Source organism: Ranitomeya imitator, chromosome 9, assembly GCF_032444005.1.
Source record: "Ranitomeya imitator isolate aRanImi1 chromosome 9, aRanImi1.pri, whole genome shotgun sequence".
In the NCBI taxonomy this organism is placed as follows: Eukaryota; Metazoa; Chordata; class Amphibia; order Anura; family Dendrobatidae; genus Ranitomeya; species Ranitomeya imitator.
In genome coordinates this window covers 118,243,449-118,267,328 of record NC_091290.1, presented here as the reverse complement: position 1 = coordinate 118,267,328, position 23,880 = coordinate 118,243,449, and the positions used below count along the sequence as shown (strand labels likewise).

The 23,880-nt window shown below is 41.2% G+C and overlaps 1 protein-coding gene across 1 annotated transcript; it reads right to left on the bottom strand.

Annotated features, from left to right (window-relative positions):
• Positions 1 to 909: 909 nt before the first annotated feature.
• On the bottom strand, positions 910 to 23,744 carry NRN1L (neuritin 1 like). The gene is made up of 3 exons (XM_069740038.1): positions 23,523 to 23,744; positions 10,539 to 10,704; positions 910 to 2,030 (listed from the first exon to the last, which is right to left on the bottom strand). Exons 1-3 carry the CDS (start codon positions 23,578 to 23,580, stop codon positions 1,748 to 1,750), a joined length of 507 nt encoding a protein of 168 aa, XP_069596139.1. The 5' UTR covers positions 23,581 to 23,744; the 3' UTR covers positions 910 to 1,747.
• Positions 23,745 to 23,880: the final 136 nt, after the last annotated feature.

Below are 23,880 nucleotides of genomic sequence, written 5' to 3'. Positions count from 1 at the left end.
AGTGTAACCTCATAATTTATCTAATTAAGGGTTAATGCATTTACTCAACTGTAATATGGCCACAATTCACACCTCGGTTGTGGGTCTCAAGACCCCAGCATGGTTCGGATCACAAGACTGCGGTCAGACTGGGAATTGCAGGCATAACACTGATGAGTATATGTTCCCGTTGAACTCCAAACTCTCAAAAATACAACACTTTCCCAAAAGTGGAAAACCCCTTAAAGGAAACCTGTCACCAAGTTTTCTCAATATAAAGTACAGCCACCATCTTTAAGACCTCTTTTAGAGCATTTTAGTAAGCTGTATGTATGTCCCTATTGCCCTCTGCATAGCACCAAAAATGCCTTTTATATACCTCCATACAGCGCGGTCCGATGGGTGTCTCTATTATTGATCTGATGCCTCCTTTCTTCTTATGATCACCATCCTCCTTCCCTGCATCATGTGGATGGCGTGTCCTACGTCATCCACACAATGTCCCTCAATCTTGCTCCTGCACAGGCGTACTTCTCTGTCTTTCTGAAGGCAGAGCAAAGCACTGTAGTGCTTCACTTCTGGGTTACCAGTGCTTTTTGGCCTTTCCTGGCGCATGCACATTATAGCACTTTGCTCTGCCCTCGGAAGGGCAGAGAGAAGTGCGCCTGCACAAGAGCGCGATGGAGGGAAAATGTATGGATGACGTAGGATGCGTCATCCAGACGAAGTGGGAAAGGAGGATGGCGATTGTTGGAAGAGGGGAGGCACGAATCAATCAAGACTAGTGATGCTCATTGGACCGGACCACCCTGTATGTGGGTATAATGAGTATTTTTGTGCTATGCAGAGGGGATTAGGGACTGATATACACCTTACTAAAATACTGTAGAAGCGGCCTTAAAGGTGTTTGCCCTACTTTATATTGGGAAAACATAGTGACAGGTTCTCTTTAAGGAAATAAGGAGTTTTCCTTTCAAAATATTTTAAGCTGTCTGACAAATATTGTCTGTTCTACTGGCTTGGTGAAGGTCACTCCGGTAATCCTCTTTTCCATTCTACAATTTCCCCAATAGTCTATTCTCCACTCCGTATTGGATGTAAGGGACAGGTCTGATTAATCCTCTTTTCTAATTTCTCCACACCTTCCCCCCCCAAAAAAAGCCCAAACCCCTTCCATTATCCAATCCAGACAAGCCAGAAGGGGGATGAATTTTGGTTACATAACCAAGCTGCCAACCATTGGATCTGTATTCAGTATTACAATCAATTGGGGAAAAAGTGATACGGAGGTTTATAGGTTTGACCCGTTACAAGCCTGTAGACCGGACAGATGAGACATTGGTTGTGCGGTCAAAGATCACTCTGTGCTGATGCTACATCACACCATAATGCAGACGAATGGGATTGAGGATGCCACAATAAAGTCATAAAAAAAAATCGACTTGTTTCTGACATTTTGCAATGTTCTTGTTATAGTTGCGTTACCCTAAGGGTTATAATGCAACCCCATTCTCTTGCATTTATCAGCTGCACAGAGTGATTTTTGGCCTTGCGATCTGTGTCACGGCCAATATCGCCGTCTAGCCCCAGCCTTAATCAGCACAGAACTATGCACTGAAAATGAAAAGCTCAAAGTTGATTTTAAGTATAAAGGCTTATAAAAATATAATTACAAAAAAATAATGTTTTGCCGACATCTTCAGCTGCAAATCAACTGATTAAATTTCTTTTTGTGGACATATCCCTTTATTTTCAAGACCAGTAAGGTTTATAATGATTTTTCAATGACAATCCAAACCAATATTGGAGCAATGACAATTGGTAACAGGCTATGTTGTATCATGCACGCTAAACCTCTAAGGGTTTCCTTATTTGTTTCTCCAGTATCCATGCTGTTTGCTTGCTGATTTCTGGAATTGCACAGGTCATGCAAATTGCCCTGGTACTGAATTTTCCTCGACTCCTTTCTTAGAGATTCCCAAATGGCAGCTGTATCCTCAGGACAGTTGATCAGGACGCTGCTTGCACACTTGTGAAAATCATCCCAGGATCTACATGAACAAAAGAAAATATTAATGATATATTGTAAGCTGAACTTACAGTACATGGTTTTATCATTTACAATATTCAAAAATAATAAACTTCGCTTCTGAAAGACGAGACTCACAGCCGTTTTCTGTGCTAATACGTCTCAATGTATATGCAAACATTTTTGTCATGAAACATGAAGTATTTTCTAGTGCCAGAAAAGTGAATGAGATTGCTGAAGTCTCATGCACACACTGCTTATTGTTTACTTGCACATTTAAATCTGCAGCATGTCAATTATTTTAGCATTTATGCTGCAGATTTCCCCCATACTAATAGTTGCCCATGGTATAGTAGTAGGTTGACTATAATGGTACCAATAGAGTCAATGTGTGCTCTGTCATGCATAATTTTGGGTGTATGCGCATATTGGACAGACAGACAACCAGACGCAGTTTACTACTCCAGCAGACCTACACATCTGAAAATGATACACGCCATCGACAGAGCAGATGTTGACTCCGTCAATGCCATTATAGTCCAAGACCCCATCAAAAATATGAAAAGGACTTAGTAAGCATCTTCCATCTCTGTTTTTTGCATACAAAAAAAGAATGACATAATTAATTCTGGCCATGCTCACCTACAGTACTACTGATTTACATGTTCTTGTTTTCCATTGTACTTTTTGTTATATTGTCTGTGCTATGTGGCTACCCTTGTTACATAATTGTCTTTCTGTAATATTAAAGACAACATTTTTATGTTTTGGTTCTCTGGAACATTTCTCATAATGTCTGTCATAAATTGCATAAAAAGAATAAACAAAATATTACAAAAAATAATAGAAATGAAAAAATAATAGAAAAAATGTGTCAAAATAATGAAAACGTGTTTAATTGTAAGATTCAAGCATAGTTGTGCAATATATATTTTTTTAAATTCTATTTCATTTCTTTATTAAACCTTTACCTGAAGCATTGTCTTTACATTTGCTTTCCATGCATGTGTTATTCGCTAATTAGTTCGAGTCAATTTATAGTGAACTTGAACAGTCACAGGAGAAAATTAATTTACAGTGCAAATGTCTGGCCAGATGGGCTGGTCAGATGGAGCCTGATTTAGCTGGATATAGTTTGTTTCTGATTATATTAATTTAATCTGTGATAAGGTGGCCGGCTCTTTATATGTTAGCCTAATGCATGGAGAAATTTATGGGAAAACATATAGGTGGCTTGTCTCGTTAGAAATGGAAGAAATGGTGTGCAAGGACAGTTTCCTAGGGATTTCTTCCTACAGAGTTTGATTAGCCTAGGGGTGTGGATTATTTGTGTGGGTTGGTCCACACTGGTGCCATGGATTCCATTTATAAAGGAACCATGACCACTGTATTAGATTCATTTTTCCGATGGATCTTTAGGGGTCATTCACATGTCCAATTATTCCCATCAGAGTTGGATCAATTTGATCAAAGTGTGTGCCATCGGCATCACCCAATATTCGCGTAAGTGGAGAAATGTAAAAAAAATCATACCGCACTCGGATTATATCCGAGTGCAGCCTGATTTTGTCACGTACCCATTGACTTGCATTGCTGGTTTTGATCAAACCCTCAAATCAAAATTGGAGATGCCTCTGATATTTTCCTCGATCAGAGGAAAAAATCGGACATGTGAATGGCCCCATAGACTATCACAGGCACTAGGGCTACCCATGAAACACAAAGCAAGAGAGTGCTGCAGAAACGCTGCAGAACTGCACAAAAGAAGCGACGTGCACTTCTTTGAAATCTGCAGCGTTTCTGCGCAGATTTTTCTGCACCATGTGCACAGCTTTTTTCTTTTCACATTGATTTACATTGTACTGCACAGAAACTGCATAGAATCTGCACAGAAACTGCACAGAAACTGCACAGAAACTGCACAGAAACTGCACAGAAACTGCACAGAAACTGCACAGAAACTGCACAGAAACTGCATAGAAACTGCGCAGAAACTGCATAGAAACTGCACAGAAACTGCATCAAATCTGCAGATGCAGATTTAGTGCAGAAAATTCTGCACCACATTTCCTACGTGTGCACATAGCCTAAGGAGATGGACATACTGCCCATGTTCCACCTTGAAGAAACAAGTTTAATTTTATGTGGTGTAATGTGATATATAATGTGAATTGTGATTTGCTTTAAAGATGTTAGTAATGTTCATAGTGTGCGTAGTTTACCGATAGGGACAGATAGAGTTAATGGTTGGGACTAGCCCAGAGTGGGATAGGCTAGGTTGAAGGGAAAGTGACAATTTCCTGTCAGAGAGGCAGATAGGGACTGGAGTCCATAGAAAGAGGACCTAAGGTCCATTGTGAACAGAGCTGTATTATGAGGTGTGCCTAAAGTGAAAGGAGACTGAAAGAAAGGGATAGTGAGATCTGGAGCAGAAGTGACTCAGAGACAAAGTGATCGATCAGAGATGGATTCTGGGAGAGGACGTCTAGTAGAAAGGTGCGAGTTAATAACTCTTGAAGGTAACAGGCCTGGACAGGACTGAGTACATGAGATGAATAAATTGTCACCAGTGGGAATTCCAGGGCATCAGCACTAGAGAAGCTAATTTCTTGTATGTATACCCTACCAAGTTCCCATTCAGTAAAAAGTTTATTTTTGATTGTGGTCTCCCTCATTGAACTGTCCAACAACTGATCCTGGCAATCCAGCAACATCGGTTACCTGCGGCCTGCATGGGCGTAGCGCGCTCACAAGAACAGGACCACGACTTTCATGTAACGTGCCGAGGCGTTGAAGATGAGTCCCTCATAAATGGCTTCTACCCCATGCCACATTCCAAGAGCTCAAGGGCACTGAAGGTGGCCGGATCCAGCGATCGAGGCTAACTTTAGAGCTGTGCTTGCAAGCACACACTCCTTGCCTTGGAGACCGACCACATCCTAATAAACTGCAGAGATGGAAGTGGCAATGGCAGATTTTGTCTACAAAATTAAAAATCCCTGTGAGGGAATAAAGAGGATTTTTTAATAAATGGTAAATTGCTAAATTTCTTGCTTATCTTGTGGGGTCATGCCAAAAGTGCCCTATTTAACAGCTTACACCACATCTGTAGGCAAAGAATGAAGTTACATCATCTTCTACCAAATCTATGATAACAGTTAATATTCCATAATACCCATTACCAGGTTATGGAACCTCTTGTGCCTCTTGCTGATCAGTTCTTATTGAATGTCAGATAGAATAAACATTTCTACCAATGAATATGGGCCCCAACAAATGATAAAGGGATCTCAAGGCACACACACTGAACGTGAATATAAAACGCCTATATGACCATGAAAATTTCAATTTTGTTATTTCTTCCTATTCTAGCAATACACTGCACTACTTATGAAGTGCAGTTCATTATTTCATTCTGTCTGTTAGGCCTCACGTACAAGAAAAACTGACAGATTATTTTGATCAGAGTTTGATCACAATGAGGTCCGAGTTTCAACACTTTTCTCATAAATGGAGAAATAAAAATAAAGAATCTCCACCCTCTCCTTTCTGACAGTCTGTGAAAATCGGACTGCGCACAGATGTAATTTGAGTGTGATCTAATTTTTTCACGGATCCATTGATTTGCATTTCCGATTTTGATCTGATCTTCGGAACAAATTCGAACATATCTCTGAAATTTAAGGTGGACATGTGAATGGCCTCTGTAGGGCAGCGACCGGTGTTATATGTGAGGTTGCTGTATGTTTGCCCCAGGATGCGCACAGAGGCGTATTGAGGCCATGGGAGTGCATTGCAATAACAGGTGTAGCTGTGATTGCAAGGCAGAATAAAAGTGAGTATTAGTTTTGGACCAAGGTAGATTTAGGAAAACCTGTTGGTTTTTTTACTTTTTAAATGAATTACAGGATGATAGTGGTGTTGGTCCATTTTCTCCCTCAGGCCGGGTCCTTCATGTGGCCTACGGCCACAGGTTAAGGCTGGAGTCACACTAGCGTATAACACGGACAAGTGCTATGTGAGAAAACATTGCATAGCACTCAAACTAGTGTTAATTGATGGGGCAGATTACATCTGCATTTAATTTCTCATGCCGAATCGGCATGCGAGAACAATCGCAGCATGCTGCGTTTGGCACCGAGACTCGAACGAGTTTCGGCTCACTTGCATGCGTGTAAGTCTATGGGTGCGAGTGACACAGCGCACATCACTCGGATATCATCCGAGTGCTGTGCGATATACGCTGACAATGGAGGAGATGGAGAAATTAGTTTATCCGCCTCCTCCGCAGCTGTGCTCTGCTCTGTGTGAGAGGATTGGACCACCGTAGCATGACATTCGGCTCCCGCTCGCAGCAGAGCAGGAGCAGAGAGTCCTTAATGCATCGGATGCCATATGTGTTCGTGTTGGACAAACTATTTGTCCAAGGCAGATTTAAGAAAACCTGCTGGATTTTTGTGTTTTGAAACAAACTACAGGATGGTAGTCGTGCAATCTATTTAATTCCTGGCCGGGCTTTCCATGTGGCTGAAGGCCACAGGTTGCTTGTAAAAAGCCCTGCAGTAAAGGGTTAGGTGCAGGCTCGGACTGACACATAAGGTAACAGGGGAATGTCCCGGCGGACCTCTGTACAATGTGGGCCCCCAACCCCACTGTAAGGGCAGTACTTGGCATAATTCACTTGATTCACTCTGTACAGAAAAAAACAGCATCTCATTCAATAACCAAACTACTCAGTTTATTATTATATAGAGATATAGGTATATTTGTGAACAAGGGTAGTGTAATATTTGTATGCAGGTGAAAAGTGGGCCCCCAAAGTCAATGTTACTGGTGGACCCTAAGCATCCCAGTCCGACACTGGTTGGGTGTGTCAGTATCAGAGTGGAGTTTGCTTGGTGTAGAGCAGACAGCTCTGCAAAAGTTCAGCCTGTGTGAGAGTAACACAGAGCTCAGCAGAGCAAACTCCTGGCACCCCACAGCGTACACTGCGGTGCAGTCGCCCACGGAAACTGTTCATAAAGGTGGACTGGCATGTTTATCGGCTGAAAGTCTGGAGGATATGGTTCCCGGCTGCGATCTGGAGGATATCGTGGACTGTGTAGTGCTGTGAGTTTGATCATTAAAGAAACTTTTGTTTTGGAACTTTGCTGGGTCACTGCCTCATCACTGCATAGTGTTCTACCGTGGCACTACACCTCATAGACTATCACAGGTACAAGTGCTATCCATGAAAAACACGAATAATGCTCGTACACAAAAATCGGATGTCTGAGCGAGCCCTTCAACTGACAGGACAGCTTATTAGAGCTCGTCTCTGGCAGGATTTTATAGGCTATAGCAGGGGTGCAGAATTTATTTTGTTTTGTCCAAGGGCTATATTGTCATACTGAACCAATCTGAAAGGTCACAAACAAATTTAAAGGGCTGTTTACATGAATACATCAGCAGCACCGAGTTTTGAGTATCTGAGAAAGATTGGGAGAGTTTCTGCTCCAAAAAATCAATGTGAACACACCCAAACTTAAGGTACCTTCACACTAAAGAACTTCACAACGATATCGCTAGCGATCTGTGACGTTGCAGCGTCCTGGCTAGCGATATCGTTGTGTTTGACACGCAGCAGCGATCAGGATCCTGCTGTGATGTTGTTGGTCGCTGCAGAAAGTCCAGCACTTTGTTTCGTCGCTGGCTCTCCCGCTGACATCGCTGAATCGGTGTGTGTAACGCCGATTCAGCGATGTCTTCACTGGTAACCAGGGTAAACATCGGGTTACTAAGCGCAGGGCCGCGCTTAGTAACCCGATGTTTACCCTGGTTACCATCGTAAAAGTAAAAAAAAACAAACACTACATACTTACCTTCTGCTGTCTGTCCCCGACGCTGTGCTTCTCTGCACTCCTCCGGCATCCTGTGTCAGCGTCGGCCAGCCGGAAAGCAGAGCGGTGATGTCACCGCTCTGCTTTCCGGCCGCTGTGCTCACAGTCAGTGCAGGAAAGCACAGCGCCGGGGACAGACAGCAGAAGGTATGTAGTGTTTGTTTTTTTTACTTTTACGATGGTAACCATGGTAAACATCGGGTTACTAAGCGCGGCCCTGCGCTTAGTAACCCGATGTTTACCCTGGTTACCGACATCGTTGGTCACTGGAGAGCTGTCTGTGTGACAGCTCTCCAGTGACCAAACAGCGACGCTGCAGCGATCGACATCGTTGTCGGTATCGCTGCAGTGTCGCTTAGTGTGAAGGTACCTTTACACAGAGGTTTTGGAGAAGAAACTTAACCAAATCCTCCTCATAATCTCAAAATCAAGCATGTTATAGCTTGCTGCATGATTAGATCAATTGTCAGTGCATAAATGCAGTGCAAGAACCACTGTCAGTACATGAAAGCAGTGTCAAAACCGCCATTAGTACAGGAATACATCACAAAGCTTAGTACAGTGATCAATTGCAGTTTCAGGTCAGGCCCATATGGACTTTTATCAGGTAAACCTGACACTCACAGTATGTTTTTAACAATGGTAAGGAGATACTGGGAGTTGTTGTTACCAGCCATCATCAGACTGTGGACCATACAGGAACTACAGCACTGATGAGACACAGGAAGAAATACAAATAAACATTTATATCCAGGTAACTAATAGATGACATCTTCTCTGACCTTTCCCATCCCTTTTGTCTCCACGTAATACAGACACCATGACGAGATTTCATGCCCAGGGCTAGTCTCTGCAGACTTCCCTCTTCTCTGTCTTCAGCAGCACCTCCCAACATGGTGCCCTTAAAAGTAAAAGTATCATTATACTGCCCCATAAATATAAACATCTCCTATGCTGTTCCCCTGAACAAATAACTACCTCTCAGTGTGCTTCCTCAGAAAATATACTTCCCACAATGCCCCTCTACATACTGTACCCCCACAATGCCCCTCTCTGTAATGTCCACTTCCCAAACTGCCCCAAAATGTACCCTCTACAATGCACCTCTCCATAATATTACCCCCATACCACTCCTCTCCTTCATATTCCATCCCACACTGCTCCTCTCCATCATATTCTCTACCACGCCACTCCTCTCCATCATAATCCCTCCCATACTACTTCTTTCCATCACTCTCCCCGCACACACAGCTCCTCTCCGTCATATTCCTACACAGCTCCTCTCCTTCATATTCCCCCCACACTGCTCCTCTCATTCATATTCCCCCCTACACAGCTCCTCTCCATCATATTCCACCCCATACTGCTCCTCTCCGTCATATTCCCCCACAGAGCCCCTCCATCATATTACCCCCACATACAGGTCCCCTCCATAATATTCCCCCCACCACACAGTTCTTCTCCATCATATTTCCTCATCGTATTCCTCCCACACCAATCCTCTCTGTCATATTCCCCTCCATCATGTGCCCCCAACACAGCTCCACTCCATCATATTCCCCCACCACAGCTCCTCTCCGTCGTATTCCTCCCACACAGCTCCTCTCTGTAAAATTCCCTCCATACTACTCCACTCAAACATATTCCCCCACACAGCTCCTCTCCATCATATCCTCACACAGCTCCTCTCGATCATATTCCCCCGCACTTCTCTTCTGTCATATTCCCCCCCATACAGCTCCTCTCCATCTTATCCCCCACACACAGTTCTTCTATGTCATATTTCCCACACACACAGCTCCTCTCCATTATATTCCCCCCTACACAGCTCCTCTCCATCATATTCCACCCCATACTGCTCCTCTTCGTCATATTCCCCCACCTACACCCCTCCGTCAAATTACCCCCACACACAGGTCCTCTCCGTAATATTCCCCCACCACACATTCCTCTCCATCATATTTCACCCACACACAGCTCCTGTCCATCAAATTCCCCCCACCACTTGAATAGTCAATCTTTGCTGATAAACTAAAGAGCCTGTCAGCTTCGTTCTTGGTTACCAAACAAAGGTACAACTGTATAGGTTAGGTGCTTCAATTTGAGTGATGCCTCTTTGGTCTGGATCTATTGCACCATTGTTGAGAAATCTTTGTTTTATCTTTATTCAAATTTTGATGCAAGTGCACCACTTGCAGTCCAGGTCTCCTCTGCTGATCTTTCTGCCCTCTGCTGGTTGATTGACAGTTGGCAAAGACTATGCTGAGCGATGCGATTAAGCTACATGAAACAGACATCCTTGCTACTTTTACCAGACTGGTGTGATAGAGCAAACGTCGGTGTACAGGACTTTCCATATACGTACGATGCATGCACACTAGTGCATCTCAAAGTGCAGAGGAGTGATTAAAGAATTGGTGCACCCTTGGTGTGGCCAAACAGTTCAGTGCACCTTCCAACTGCTCGTTTCCCTCTATTTCCATCCTCGTCTTCTCTCTTTGAAAGCAGTGATTGAGGGAAAACAAGTAGATGGGAAGGTGCACTTAAAATGTTTAGCTGCGCCAAGGCTGCAGCGAGCGCCTGTCCTTGGTATGAACGGTCATAATATATGAACACACACTATATAATTTCGCCCAGTGTACTACACTTACTTGCATATGGAGTCGAGCTCTTCTGCGTCATCGAGGTCTTCATTGACTTTGAACTGCTGGACATTTTGAGCCATACTATCCCCCAAGCTGATTAGACAGTCAGCAAATCCTTTATAAATCGTGTCACATTTTCTGCTTGTTGCTCTCACCGGAATATGTAGAAGAGCTGAAGCAAAAGAGAGAAACGTACTGATAAATACATCCATTTTCTGCTAAAGAAAGTGCTGCATTATTGCTGTGAAATACAAAAAAAAGCAAAAACACACCTAAATTTTAATTCTATTTTTGAAAATGCATAAATAAACCAAAAACCTTCCCATGACACAACATCCCCAGACATACCCAATTTTAGGCTAAAAAATGTTGAGCATCTGTTGTTCGGACTCTGTATTGATATCATATATTGTATATCATACCTCTGTTCTTCCCTCCTGGTACAAATAAAGCATGGGGTCTGAACTAACGCAGCCTGGGTCCCTTTAAGCATCAACTGAACAGTGTCAGACGGTCTAGAGACACAGTTTATTGATGAGGGAAATGGTGACACCCCATTGTCTCCAGGAGGAATAACAAAATATCAACTCCAAGTAGATATATATAATTATTCATGGACGAAAGTGTTGGCACCCTTGAAATTGTTCCCGAAATTGAAGTATTTCTATCACAAAATTATGCAGTTACACATATTTTGTTATACGCATGTTTATTTGCTTTGTGCGTATTGGAACAACACAAAAAAAAAATAGAAAAAAAGGTAAATTGGACATAATGTCACACACAGCTCCAAAAATGGGCCAAAATTGTGGGTGAACTACTTTGTTTCAAGCATGGGATGCTCGTTCAAACTCACCTGTGGCAAGTAACAGGTGTGGGCACTAAGAAAATTACACCTGAAACCAGATAAAAAGGGGAAAAGTTGGCTCAATCTTTGCAGTGTGTGACTGTGTGTGCCACACTATGCATGGAGAACAGAAAGAGGAGAACAGGACTGGAGAACCAAAAGTGTTGAACAAGATCAACAATCTCAAGGTTACAAGTCCATTTCCAGAGATCTTGATGTTCCGTAGAAGAGGGGGAAAGTCAGCGTACCCATTAGATGTCTGGGAACTGGAGTGCGGAATGACTGTGGTGCAGCAGGAAAAGCAATCGATAAGGAAAGCAATATCCGAGCTCCACTTGTCACATAAAAATGTATTTTATTGAAGATCTTTAAAATGATAACACTCAGCATAAAGAGTCACTAGCCCCCAAGTGGGGTTATGTATATGGGCAGACGAGTATCAAATAATAAGAATAATATTGCACGCCCCACTTTTCCGTTTTTGAACTTCCACAAAAATTTAAACTAACCAATAAATTTTGTTCCAACTTCACAATTGCGTTCCACTTGTTGGTTCTTCACCAAAAATTTACATTTGGTATCTTTATGTTTGAAGCATGATATGTGGGAAAAGGTTGAAAAGTTCAAGGGGCCGAATACTTTCACAAGGCACTGTATTAAGCCGCACATAGAGAAAAAATGGACCACCAGAATTGCGTTGTTTTTTTTTTGTTATTGCAACACTGCAAAAAATGCATCAAAAAGCCATTAAAACACTACATGCACCCCAAAAGGGTATTAATAAAAACATCAGCACTCCATGCAAAATGGAAGACTGAAAAATTAAACCATTACAGGGTTAAGAAAATGGTTACAGGCAATTTTTTGTATTTATTTTTTACATTTCCGATTTTTTTTGGGCCACCTAAAAAAAATTAAATAAATAAAAAATACCAGTTTGGTATCACCATATTTCTAGTAATATCTCGTGTACACTGTATAGGACATACAATGTACAATAAAAAAAATTATATTGTGGTACCTTGTTAGCCAGAAAAATCTATATAAATACTTAGGAGAAATTGGATAACAAACAGTGGGTTTGCATTTTTTCTTATCCATTGTTAAAATGTAATTTAATTTTTTTTCCATTTTTTTAAAGAAACTTTTACTGTAGGTCAGTTCTCACCTCTAATTATAGAGAGAAGGAGAGATGTGACCCAATGGGCCAGAAGCAGTGCTTCCCAATGCTGTCGCTGGTCCTACTGAAGGAAGTTATGGAGACCAGATGTTGACTGGTAGAGAAACACAGTACCTCCTGTTGACAAGGAAGGAGTTTGTGCCGGTAGATATGTTTTTTCCAAATTTCCCGTAAAGCACTGGAGACTGCTAAAGGCTTTATCAGATAAATAAGGAGAAAAACATGACCTCCGTCTCATTAACTGGGCACTTAGAGGTCAAATACAACATTAAAAGAGTTATCGTCAAAGATTGTATTTTTTTTCTAATGGGGCTATGCCTATACAGTGGGCGGGTAGTTGCTAATTACCTGCTTGTTCTGCCCGGCACTGATTTTTTCCGGCACAGAGTGGTCGCGGACCTCTTCTACTGGTGATTCTGCTGTTTCATTTGACCTTATGTCATCACAATGAGCATAACATTGGTAGTCACGCCCCATCAACATAATAGAGCAGAAGAGAAGCCGCTGCTCTGTTGACGTGAGGTCACTGGAAGCCGTTGAATCACCGGCAGTAGCGGTCTGTGATTATTCTGAGTGGTCGCGGACCGCTTCTGCCGGCGATTCTCCTGCTTCATTTGACCTTATGTCATCACAATTGCTCTTCCTCTTCTGGGCTGCTCTGTTGACAGAGAACCACTGCCAACGCCATGCTGATTGGCAGCTTGCTCCCCACAATTAGGTAGGGGGAATTGGGCTGTCAATCAGCACAACATTGGTAGTCACGCTCCATCAACATAACAGAGCAGAAGAGAAGCCACTGCTCTGTTAACGTGAGGTCACCGGAAGCCGCTGAATCACCGGCAGGAGCGGTCTGTGATTATACCGAGCCAGCAGACATCGGCGCAGGGCAGAACATGCAGGTCATTAACAACGACCTGCCTATATATGCTTAGCCCCATAACAAAGAAATAAAATAGTCCCGGATGTCTCCTTTAAATCAGGACTTTACATGACTCACACTGCATACTAGAATGTTTTACCAGTAATATGAAGGAAATGCCAGCTCATCATGAAAACAAAATCAACTAGTGTGTAAGGAATAACGCTCTAACCGAACTTGGCAATAATCAAGGAAGAAAAATGGGGAGTTCAAGCTTACGGTAAAAATATTAGAAATCAGTCCAAAAAATAATGCGAGAGACAAAGAACGGGCGACGCGTTTCGAATGCGATCCAGCATTCTTTTTCAACCTTGATGAATCCAAAGTGGAATAAAGATCACATGATATAACAATAAAGCAATCACCACAAAAACTGATGTTGGCAAGTAATGGGAAAATACAAAAAAATGCAGAAAATATATAAAAAAACCATAGGGAAATGCAAGAAATAAAATAAAATTGAACAGGAAATTAAGGAAAAGGAAACATTAATAGTGAAACATGACATAATGACATAGATTTAAACCATCAGGACATCTAGTACCGAGGTTAAATATCCAAAAGGCTTCACGAGTTAACAAGCATCTCTTGATATCCCCTCCCCTAGTAAGTTCCTTAACCCTTTCAAACCCTTGGATGTTTTACGCCAGCTTTGGAGCCAGAGAAGATGCAAGAGCCTTTCAAGGAGACCTCCAGATGGAAATGGCAAGCCCTCTCTTTTTGGAGTGTCTGGTGTCATCAGTTCAAAAGCGGCCAATTCTTGCGTTATTATTATAGTGACCACTTTTGACCTGGTGACAGGTCTTCTCTAGACGCGTGTATTTTTGACTCAACAACATTTTGCAATTGGGCTTCTTTGGAACGGGATTTTGGACTGTTTGACTTCTACAGCCTCTGTGTATCACTGTACATAGCAAACTGTAGAATGAGTTGGCAAGTGAGTCCATCAGAGAGCTTATCTGACTTTAGAGTATGTAACTCTCATCTTTGCTCTCTCGAATGACTGTCTAAGCTGATTTACAACCACATCAAAGTTGAAGCACGTTTTTGTGTTGTGTGGAATCAATCCTCCGACTGCTACCTACATGTTCTTTATTCAGGGGTTTTTGGACTTCTACGGTGGGCTCCTTGGCTGGTTGGAATCAGTAACCAATGTGATAAATGAATCTTGAACATTCACATGTTCTGCAGTTCTACATGTAACCCATCGAATGTGCTACACATTTTAGCAGTATTTACCACCTCACATGGAAGGAACATAATAGGCTTCCTTACTGTGATTCAGAATCTGAATAAATTAATCTTCTAGCTTAGCACGGGAAGGTTCAAGTCCAAGGATTAAGGGTTATGTCATGATCCTGCTGAAGCCTCAACTGCAAAGTTAAAAATGCGGCATGATCTTGAAAGGACCATCTGGCTCCCGTACTGTTTTTATTTTTCAGGGAACTGATGTGAAATTAAGAATTCTACTTATCATAACTGTAAGATGCAATTACAGAACTGCCAAAAAGGTGTCTATTGAGCAGATGAAAAGAGTCTTAGGACTATAGGTGTATAGTGGAATCAAATCAATAAAACATACTTGCCCTCAACTCATAACTTCATAATCTTTCTTTTCTTTATTTTCTTCCTAAAAGCAAAGTTAAGCAACTTTCTCGTTAGTTTTTTTTATTAAAAACGTTGTACTATTTTGCTGCTGCAAATTTTCTCTAAATTATTTATTTAGCTGACTGCTGGGCAAGACTGGCACAAATAAGAGCAGGATAGAAGCTGTGCTGATATATAAGCTAATGGAGACAATAGCATCCTGAATATACACAGACCTGACATCCAGCCTGTATTACCGAGAGATACACTCCCATACGATAAAAATCTGAAACTTGGATCAGACTGCGAACTGTATATCTTAAAGGAAGGAAGATTTGGTACATTTTAACACATATAAAAAAAAATGTTCATGTCAAAGGCAACATTAATGGATGATGTTTCATTTTTGTGCTTTAGTTTTTTTTTTACTATTGTTTTATGCGTCAAAACTTTTTTTGTGTTTTTGTCAACATATCTATGTGAAGGCTTGATTTTATGCAAGACAACCTTTGAGTGATACATTAACAGAGTATATGTGTGTAAATATATATACGTGGCTTTGTCCGGAGCTAATGTCCGGAGCTAATGTGCGGAGATAATGTCCGGAGATTAATTGCCTAGAATACTACTTCCTGCAATTTGTGCCAACTTCCGTGGCTTTGTCCGGAGCTAATGTCCGGAGCTAATGTGCGGAGATAATGTCCGGAGCTAATGTCCGGAGCTAATGTCCGGAGCTAATGTCCGGAGCTAATGTCCGGAGCTAATGTCCGGAGATAAGTGACGTCAACAGTGTCCAGTGTCTGATTGGTTGCCGCCTGCTGCGAGCGACCAATCAGAAACGTGCCGTACTGTGACACACTCCGCCCGCCATTTTGGTGTGATTTTTGAATTTTTACCTCACAGCAAGTTTCTACTGCGTGGAGGCGGGCCCAGTGACGTTGCTCTTCAAGCTCCTGCCGAATTTCGTCAAAAAAATGATAATACCATTTACCAAAACTATATATATTTAGTTGTGAAGTGGTTCAGTGACATTTTCACACCAATTTTGAACTTTTGTTTGGTGTTTTCTCCATATACTGCCTATTATTTTTGTTCTTTCTTACTATTATTTATTAATTGTATTATTCTTACATTTGAATAAATAAAGTATATATGGATTCTAGACTCCCGATTCTTTAGAATCGGGCTGCCATCTAGTGTTTTAAATAATTGTATATTTTTTCATTATTTTATTTTATTTTTTTTACTTTATTTTAAAACTAAGAAAAGGGGATAATTTAAGCTTAAATATTGTTTATATATATATATTTAAATTTTTACCTTTTTTGGGCCTTTTAGAGAACTTTAAAATGCATTTGATTGATTGCTTGTACTCTATGCTGCACAGTATACAGTACAAATCGCTTTCTGCTCTGAAGCTCAGCCTATAGCTAAGCTTCATAGGTGCCAAGTTGGTGGCGGCAAGAACTTTCATCAGGCCGCCATCTGCCATGGTAACCCATCGGTTCCCCGTGATCATGTCGGGACAGGATGGTGGGGGTGATCTAAATGCCACTGCCAGTGATTGATACCGATTACCGCTGTTATGGGCAGCTGCTGGCTCTGTATTACAGCCGACATCTGCCTTGCATGGAGCAGGCTCAGCTCCTGAACCTACTCCATACATGTGCACCCTTAGCTTATCTACTTTTCCCACTATCCCATCTCCTCACCTCTTATTTGATTGACAGCTCTGGCCTTATAGAACCAGAGAAGGGCATAGATAGATGGGAACCAGGTAGGTGGAAAGGTGCACTGAACAGTTTGGCCATGAAGCACCGAGTGCCTGTACTTGGCTGGAACAGTCCTTCTGTGCTGAAAGAGTCCCTTTAAGGAACTACACCATTTCCAGTATTGTTAATTATCATTTGCTCCTCCAGGCCTTCTGTTGGTTGTCTATGGGGCAATACTATGTTTTCCATTTTGGTAATCCATTATTGCACCCCTCTCCTTCAATAGAGATTTAAAGAGTACCTATCACCAGTGTGGGCCGCCTGGTTTATTTAACAGTGGGCAGCCTTAGACTGGTCCATTTTCTAAATAGCTCAAAGAAAGGTCCCTAATGTCCCCTATGTCCCCCTAGAGCAGCGGTCCCCAACCTTTTTGACCTTGAGAGCCACATTCTGAACTGAGAGAGATTCGCGAGCCACATTCAACTCTGAGAGGGGGTCACGAGCAACATCCTGCTTCTGTCCCCCTCAAAGTCGTGTCAACCAAAGCCACCATTATGGGTATAATGATAACCGACAATTTTCCACAGAAATCACTCCAAAGCAGTACACTGAGATCCAGGGTTTCCCACATTGGGTTCCCACAATGCCCCAATTCAGTATTATTCCATCAAGGACTCCCAACACTCATCCAGCTTCAAGAACCTCCTTTTATTATGTAATATTATCCTCCAGTGTACCATACCTAAAACATCTCTAAACCCCAGTATATGTGCATCCAGTTCTGATCTTCTGTGCAGGGCTACTCAAATATTTACAATTTTGAGATGTGCTCTTCATACCTGTTTGCTAGATCTGGAGCTAATGCACCAAGCTGGCAGACAGTCGCGAGCCACAATTCCTGGGACCGTGAGCCACATGTGGCTCCCGAGCTACAGGTTGGGGAACCCTGCCCTAGAGGATACGACTTTCTAGCAAAAATCATGTCCAAACTTCCGGGTTGTGGGATACCAGCATGTAAAGAGGGGATACCTCAACCCTCCGCAACTGTCCTAGCTGTGAACGAGTGAAATCTCTCTCTTTGCACTAACCGGGTGATGCTTTGAACTTTACTAAGCTGTTACTGAACCGCTTTGATGATGTTACCGCTCAGTGACAGCTTAGTAAAGTATGTGACAATGCTCGGTTAGTGCAAAGAACAAAATCTCCACCATGGAGGGTTGTGGTATTCAGCTCTGCATGCCAACGTCCCACGATCCGGACAAGACCGACTTCATTTTGTTTTCTTCCAAGTGTCATGGCACTGACATGATGCAGTTTGGCAACTTTCCTGGCCAAGAGAATGCTAACGATGAGCTGGATGACGCTGTTTCTCTTTTCTTGAGAAATCTCCTTCATGGCTGCTCCTTGATTCGAACCAGAAACCTTTCACTTGGGAATCAAGCTAATAACACACAGAACTATTAAGGAATGTGAGAACAAGTTATATTTTGTAGTGTATGGTAAGAAAAAAGATTTTTCCACCACCAGGAGCAAAACAGTAATAATGGTGCAATATGACAAGAATCATAATAACTAATCATGTGCGAAATGGCTGCAAATCAAATTTATGTATGTGATATCCAAGATGGTTGTCTATAAAATGATGGTAGTTTTACGTTCGAAGCAGTAGAGGATGGTGAGATATGGAGCCTGAAAATCAAAAGTTCAAAACATTTGCTCATCGGTGTATATACTAAAAGCAATCAAACAATTACAGGTCTAAGTTCTCTAAAGGGACTAAAGAATAAGAGAGAAACTTAATTAACAAAGGGTTTAAAACAAAATTAAATTATAAAAGTTCAAATACCCCACTACCACATTTTCCAATTCAAAAATAAAGAAACAAATTCTAAATAAACATACTTTGTGTCACAGGCTCTATAAAAGTTCGAGCTGTGAAAAATATTAATGAACCCATCTTGCCATGCAAGAAACAAGCCCTTAAACAGGTCCATCAACAAAAAAAGAAACAATTGAACAGCAGTGTTCCAATATTTTGGGCTGTCCTGGTGCGAATGCCTGGCTATTAGGCTAGCCTTACACAGTAGACTAAAGTCAACCAAACTCACTGATTTCAGATCAGTTGGGTTCATTGAACATGATGATCTCCGACCTTTATTCTCAAGGTAAGTCCACCACTTGCATACGGTTGTGCTCAAAAGTTTACATACCCCGGCAGAATTTCTGCTTTCTTGGCCTTTTTTTGAGAGAATATGAATGATAACACCAAAACATTTTCTCCACTCATGGTTAGTGGTTGGGTGAAGCCATTTATTGTCAAACTACTGTGTTTTATCTTTTTAAATCATAATGACAAACCAAAACATTCAAATGGCCCCGATCAAAAGTTCACATACCCTATTTCTTAATACCGTGTATTGCCCTAACATCAATGACAGCTTGAAGTCTTTTGTGGTAGATGTGGATGAGGTTCTTTATTTTCTCACATGGTATTGCTGACTGCTCTTCTTGGCAAAAAGCCTCCAGTTCCTGTAAATTCCAGGGCTGTCTAGCATGAACTGCGCGCTTGAGATCTCCCCAGAGTGGCTCAATGATATTGAGGTCAGGAGACTGGGATGGCCACTCCTGAACCTACACTTTGTTCTGCTGTAACCAATGACAGGTCGACTTGGCCTTGTGTTTTGGATCGTTGTCATGTTGGAACATGCAAGTACATCCCACGCGCAGCTTCGGGGCTGAGGAGTGCAAATTTGCCTCCAGTATTTGCTGATAACATACTGCATTCATCTTTCCTTCAACTTTGACCAAGTTTCCTGTGCCTTTGTAGCTCACACATTTCCAAAACATCAGCGACCCACCTCCGTGCTTTACAGTAGGAATGGTGTTCCTTTAATCAAAGGGCTTGTTGACCTCTCTCCAAATGTAACGTTTATGGTTGTGGCTAAAAAATTCAATGTTGGGCTCATCACTCCAAATTACCTTGTTCCAGAAGTTTTGAGGCTTGTTTCTGTGCTGTTTTGCGTATTATAGGCAAGATACTTACTCAAGTTACTCAACCATGCAACCCATTTTTCTTCAATTGCCTCCTTATTGTGCTTTTTGAAACTGTCACACTGCTAGCTTTCAGAGTGTCTTGTATTTCAGCTGATGTTGTTATTTGTGGGTTTTTTGTTATGATAGGCAATTCAGTAACACAATGTACATAGCGATCAGAGCACATACAGTGATCTGACAATAACCCAAAATCATAGAACGAGCTCTGAGACGTGGAAACTCTGTAGACCGCAATTCCTGATCCTCTCCAAACACAACTAGAGGCAGCTGTGGATTGCGCCTAACGCTCCCTATGCAACTCGGCACAGCCTGAGAAACTAACTAGCCTGAAGATAGAAAAATAAGCCTACCTTGCCTCAGAGAAATACCCCAAAGGAAAAGGCAGCCCCCCACATATAATGACTGTGAGTAAGATGAAAAGACAAACGTAGGGATGAAATAGATTCAGCAAAGTGAGGCCCGATATTCTAGACAGAACGAGGATAGGAAAGATAACTTTGCGGTCTACACAAAACCCTAAAGAAAACCACGCAAAGGGGCAAAAAGACCCTCCGTACCGAACTAACGGCACGGAGGTACACCCTTTGCGTCCCAGAGCTTCCAGCAAAACAAATAGACAAGCTGGACAGAAAAAATAGCAACAAATAGCAAAGAAGCACTTAGCTATGCAGAGCAGCAGGCCACAGGAATGATCCAGAGAAACACAAGTCCAACACTGGAACATTGATAGGAAGCATGGATCAAAGCATCAGGTGGAGTTAAGTAGAGAAGCAGCTAATGACCTCACCAGATCACCTGAGGGAGGAAACTCAGAAGCTGCAGTACCACTTTCCTCCACAAACGGAAGCTCCCAGAGAGAATCAGCCGAAGTACCACTTGTGACCACAGGAGGGAGCTCTGCCACAGAATTCACAACAGTTTTTCTTTTCTTCCCGAACAATTTTCCTGGCAGTTGTGGACACCATTTTTGTTGGTCTACCTGACCGTGGTTTTGTTTTTACAGTGCCCCTGATTTTCCATTTCTTAATCACAGTTTGAACGCTGCTGACTGGCATTATCAATTCCTTGGATATCTTTTTGTATCTCTTTCCTGTTTTATACAGTTCAACTACGTTTTCCCGTAGACCCCTTGACAATTCTTTTGCTTTCCTCATGACTCACAATCCAGAAACGTCAGTGGCCGGATGAAAGATGCAAGAGTCTGTCTGGATCCCAGAAATTCACTCAGCTTTTATGCACACACTGATTACAAGCAAACAGGTCACAGGTGAAGATGTTACCTTTAGTAGCCATTCAAACCCATTTGTGTCAACTTCTGTGCATGTTATCAGGCCAAAATCACCAGGGTATGTGAACTTTTGATCAGGGTCATTTGGATGTTTTGGGTTGCCATTATGATTTAAATAGTGAAAACACGGTAGTTTGACAATAAATGGCTTCACCCAACCACTAACCATGAGTGGAGAAAAAGTTTTGGTGTTACCATTCATAGTCTCTAAAAAAAAAGGCCAAGAAAGCAAAAATTCTTTTGAGCACAACTGTATATTTGGTAGAGGATTACACCCCTCTATGGCCAAACCAAGCGTGATTGTGTATTGACGTATCGGGAGCTTAGTTGCCTGATCTCAGATGAATGGCGGCGTGACTGACCCTATTAACCCTTTGACACCAGAGCCAATATTTGTTTTTGCGGTTTCATTTTTTCCACCATTTCTTTGAAAATCCATAACGTTTTTTCTTTTTCTTTTGGATAGCCATATGAGGGCTGAGTTTTGCGGTACGAGTTGTAGTTTTGAATATATTTTACTATAAAATGTACTGGGATATAAGGGGGGGGGGAAATCCGAGTGCGGTGAAATGGTGAAAAATTGCAATTTTGCCATTTGTTTTCTTAAATTTTGGTTTACAGCATTTATTATGTGGTTCTTTGAGACCTCTAACCATCAATTTAGATGTGCGAGGGCTTGTTTTTTATGGATCAAATTAACATTTTTATTTATATCAATTTTGATCACTTTTTTTGTGTTTTTTTTAGGAGTTGCAGCGACCAAAAAACTGCAATTCTGGATTATAGATTTATTATTATTATTGTTACTTATTTATATAGCACCATTAATTCCATGGTGCCCCTCAAACTGCATGCTGTAAATGTTGCTGTCAGAGATTGACAGCTGCATTTAAAGGGAGTGATCAGAACTCGGCTCAGATTGCTGCTTTTGGCGGAAGATTTTGGCTGGTTGATTTTGCCAGGTATTGTGCAGGCTCAGCTCCTGAGCCTGCTCCGTACTCCCACACCCAAAACGTCCTGTATGTGTATGGTTGATGTTGGTAAAGGGTTTAAAGCATATGGCCACTTTTCAGCTGCCTGTAATGCAGCCAAACCTGCCAATTTCCGGGGTACCGGTCTTCCATCAAACTGCACGAGATGAATAGAAGTAACGTAAGAACCACATGACCCAAATAAACAAAAAAAGATCATGAAATTACTGAGAGCACAAACACCACTAGTGTTATGTAATAAAGAAGAAATATCACAGAATAAAACAACCAACAACAAGAATGTAACGTAATAAACAGTTATGGTTATAACAAGATGTAACGACAAAGAAAAGCTTTTCACATGATGGCACATATAGAAAGCGCAGAACCGAGCAGATTCTGACCTAAGTATTCCTGTGCCCCGCTAAGCCTTCACAAATCTGGGACACTGCATTTAGGAGCTTATTTTTTTTTTCAGGGAATTATAAAACATTTAGGCCCTCGTAGCGACGCGAGCATCACAAAATGTTATCTTTCATGGAAATTAAATGATCTTTTTCGTGACTTATGGTATAAATATACTGCAGAATATTTACTAGTGGACCAATATGAGATCAACACACAATAGTCATAAAATGGACAACCCTGAAGGGTGATATATGGGGTCCGCATGGCTTGTAAAATAGTGGATGGCTGGATGATGGATAGATAATAGATAGATAATAGATAGATAGATAATAGATAGATAATAGATAGATAATAGATTGATAGATACAGTAGATAGATCGATGATGGATAGATAGATAAATGATAGATAATAAATAGATAGATAGATAGATAGATAATAGACAGATAATAGATAGATAGATAATAGATAATGTATAATAGATAGATAGATAATAGACAGATAATAGATAGATAATAGATAGATAATGTATAATAGATAGATAGATAGATAGATAGATAGATAGATAGATAGATAGATAGATAGATAGATAGATAGATAGATAGATAGATAGATAGATAGATGTCTGCATTTTTAAACGTTTCCATAACTAATATTTTTGGGAAAAGATTTAGTTTGCTCGATATCACATATATAAAATTCCACAAGGATAGAGTCAATATTCTAAGCAATACTGAACTATGCAAAATAAAAAGAGTTGAGTTATTCTTCTGTCTTCTTTTTCCTCATCAGCAATTTATTACTCACTGCTTATGTAGTGCTCACATAATCCGTAGCACTGTACATTTGTTCTCCTAATTAGAATTTTTAAACATAAAAAGCTGTAAACCAGCTAGAACAAGTCAACCTTACAAAGTACAATTAGAAAAAAAAAGCGTAAAACACTTAGACGACATCACTTTTATAAAAGTATAATAATAATAATAATTAAAAAACAGTATTCGATAGTGTAAATGTTGATCTTACCTAGTTGGAGAGCCCAGGGCACAATAACTAATTGGAATATCCACGATAAACAGGTCATGTTAAAAAAAATTGTAATAATTTAAGTCTTTTTTTTTCTCCTCGTTTAAAATACAGAAAAATTTTAAGAGTCTGATTCGTCTTCACGGAAAACTTAGCAGCATTCACGACTCTTGCTTATGTTTGTCGATTCTACGGGAAGGCAAACTGGATGGCTTGGAAACGTAATAGGGGAAAACAACACAACAGCTGCTAAATCTCAATGGAATAAACCATTCTCTCCTGTCCTTGCCCTCAAGCTTTAATAAGCAACGCAACCTAAAGCCGATTAACCCATTCATGCATGAGGACTTAGCAACAC

Bases quoted from the DNA above. Each gene is read 5' to 3' on its own strand.
- NRN1L (XM_069740038.1), bottom strand. From the start codon at position 23,580: ATGACCTGTTTATCGTGGATATTCCAATTAGTTATTGTGCCCTGGGCT. The intron at 10,705-23,522 runs GTAAGATCAACA...CTTTTGCTTCAG, and splicing joins GCCCTGGGCTCTCCAACTAG to CTCTTCTACATATTCCGGTG. The intron at 2,031-10,538 runs GTAAGTGTAGTA...TTGTTCATGTAG, and splicing joins GAGCTCGACTCCATATGCAA to ATCCTGGGATGATTTTCACA.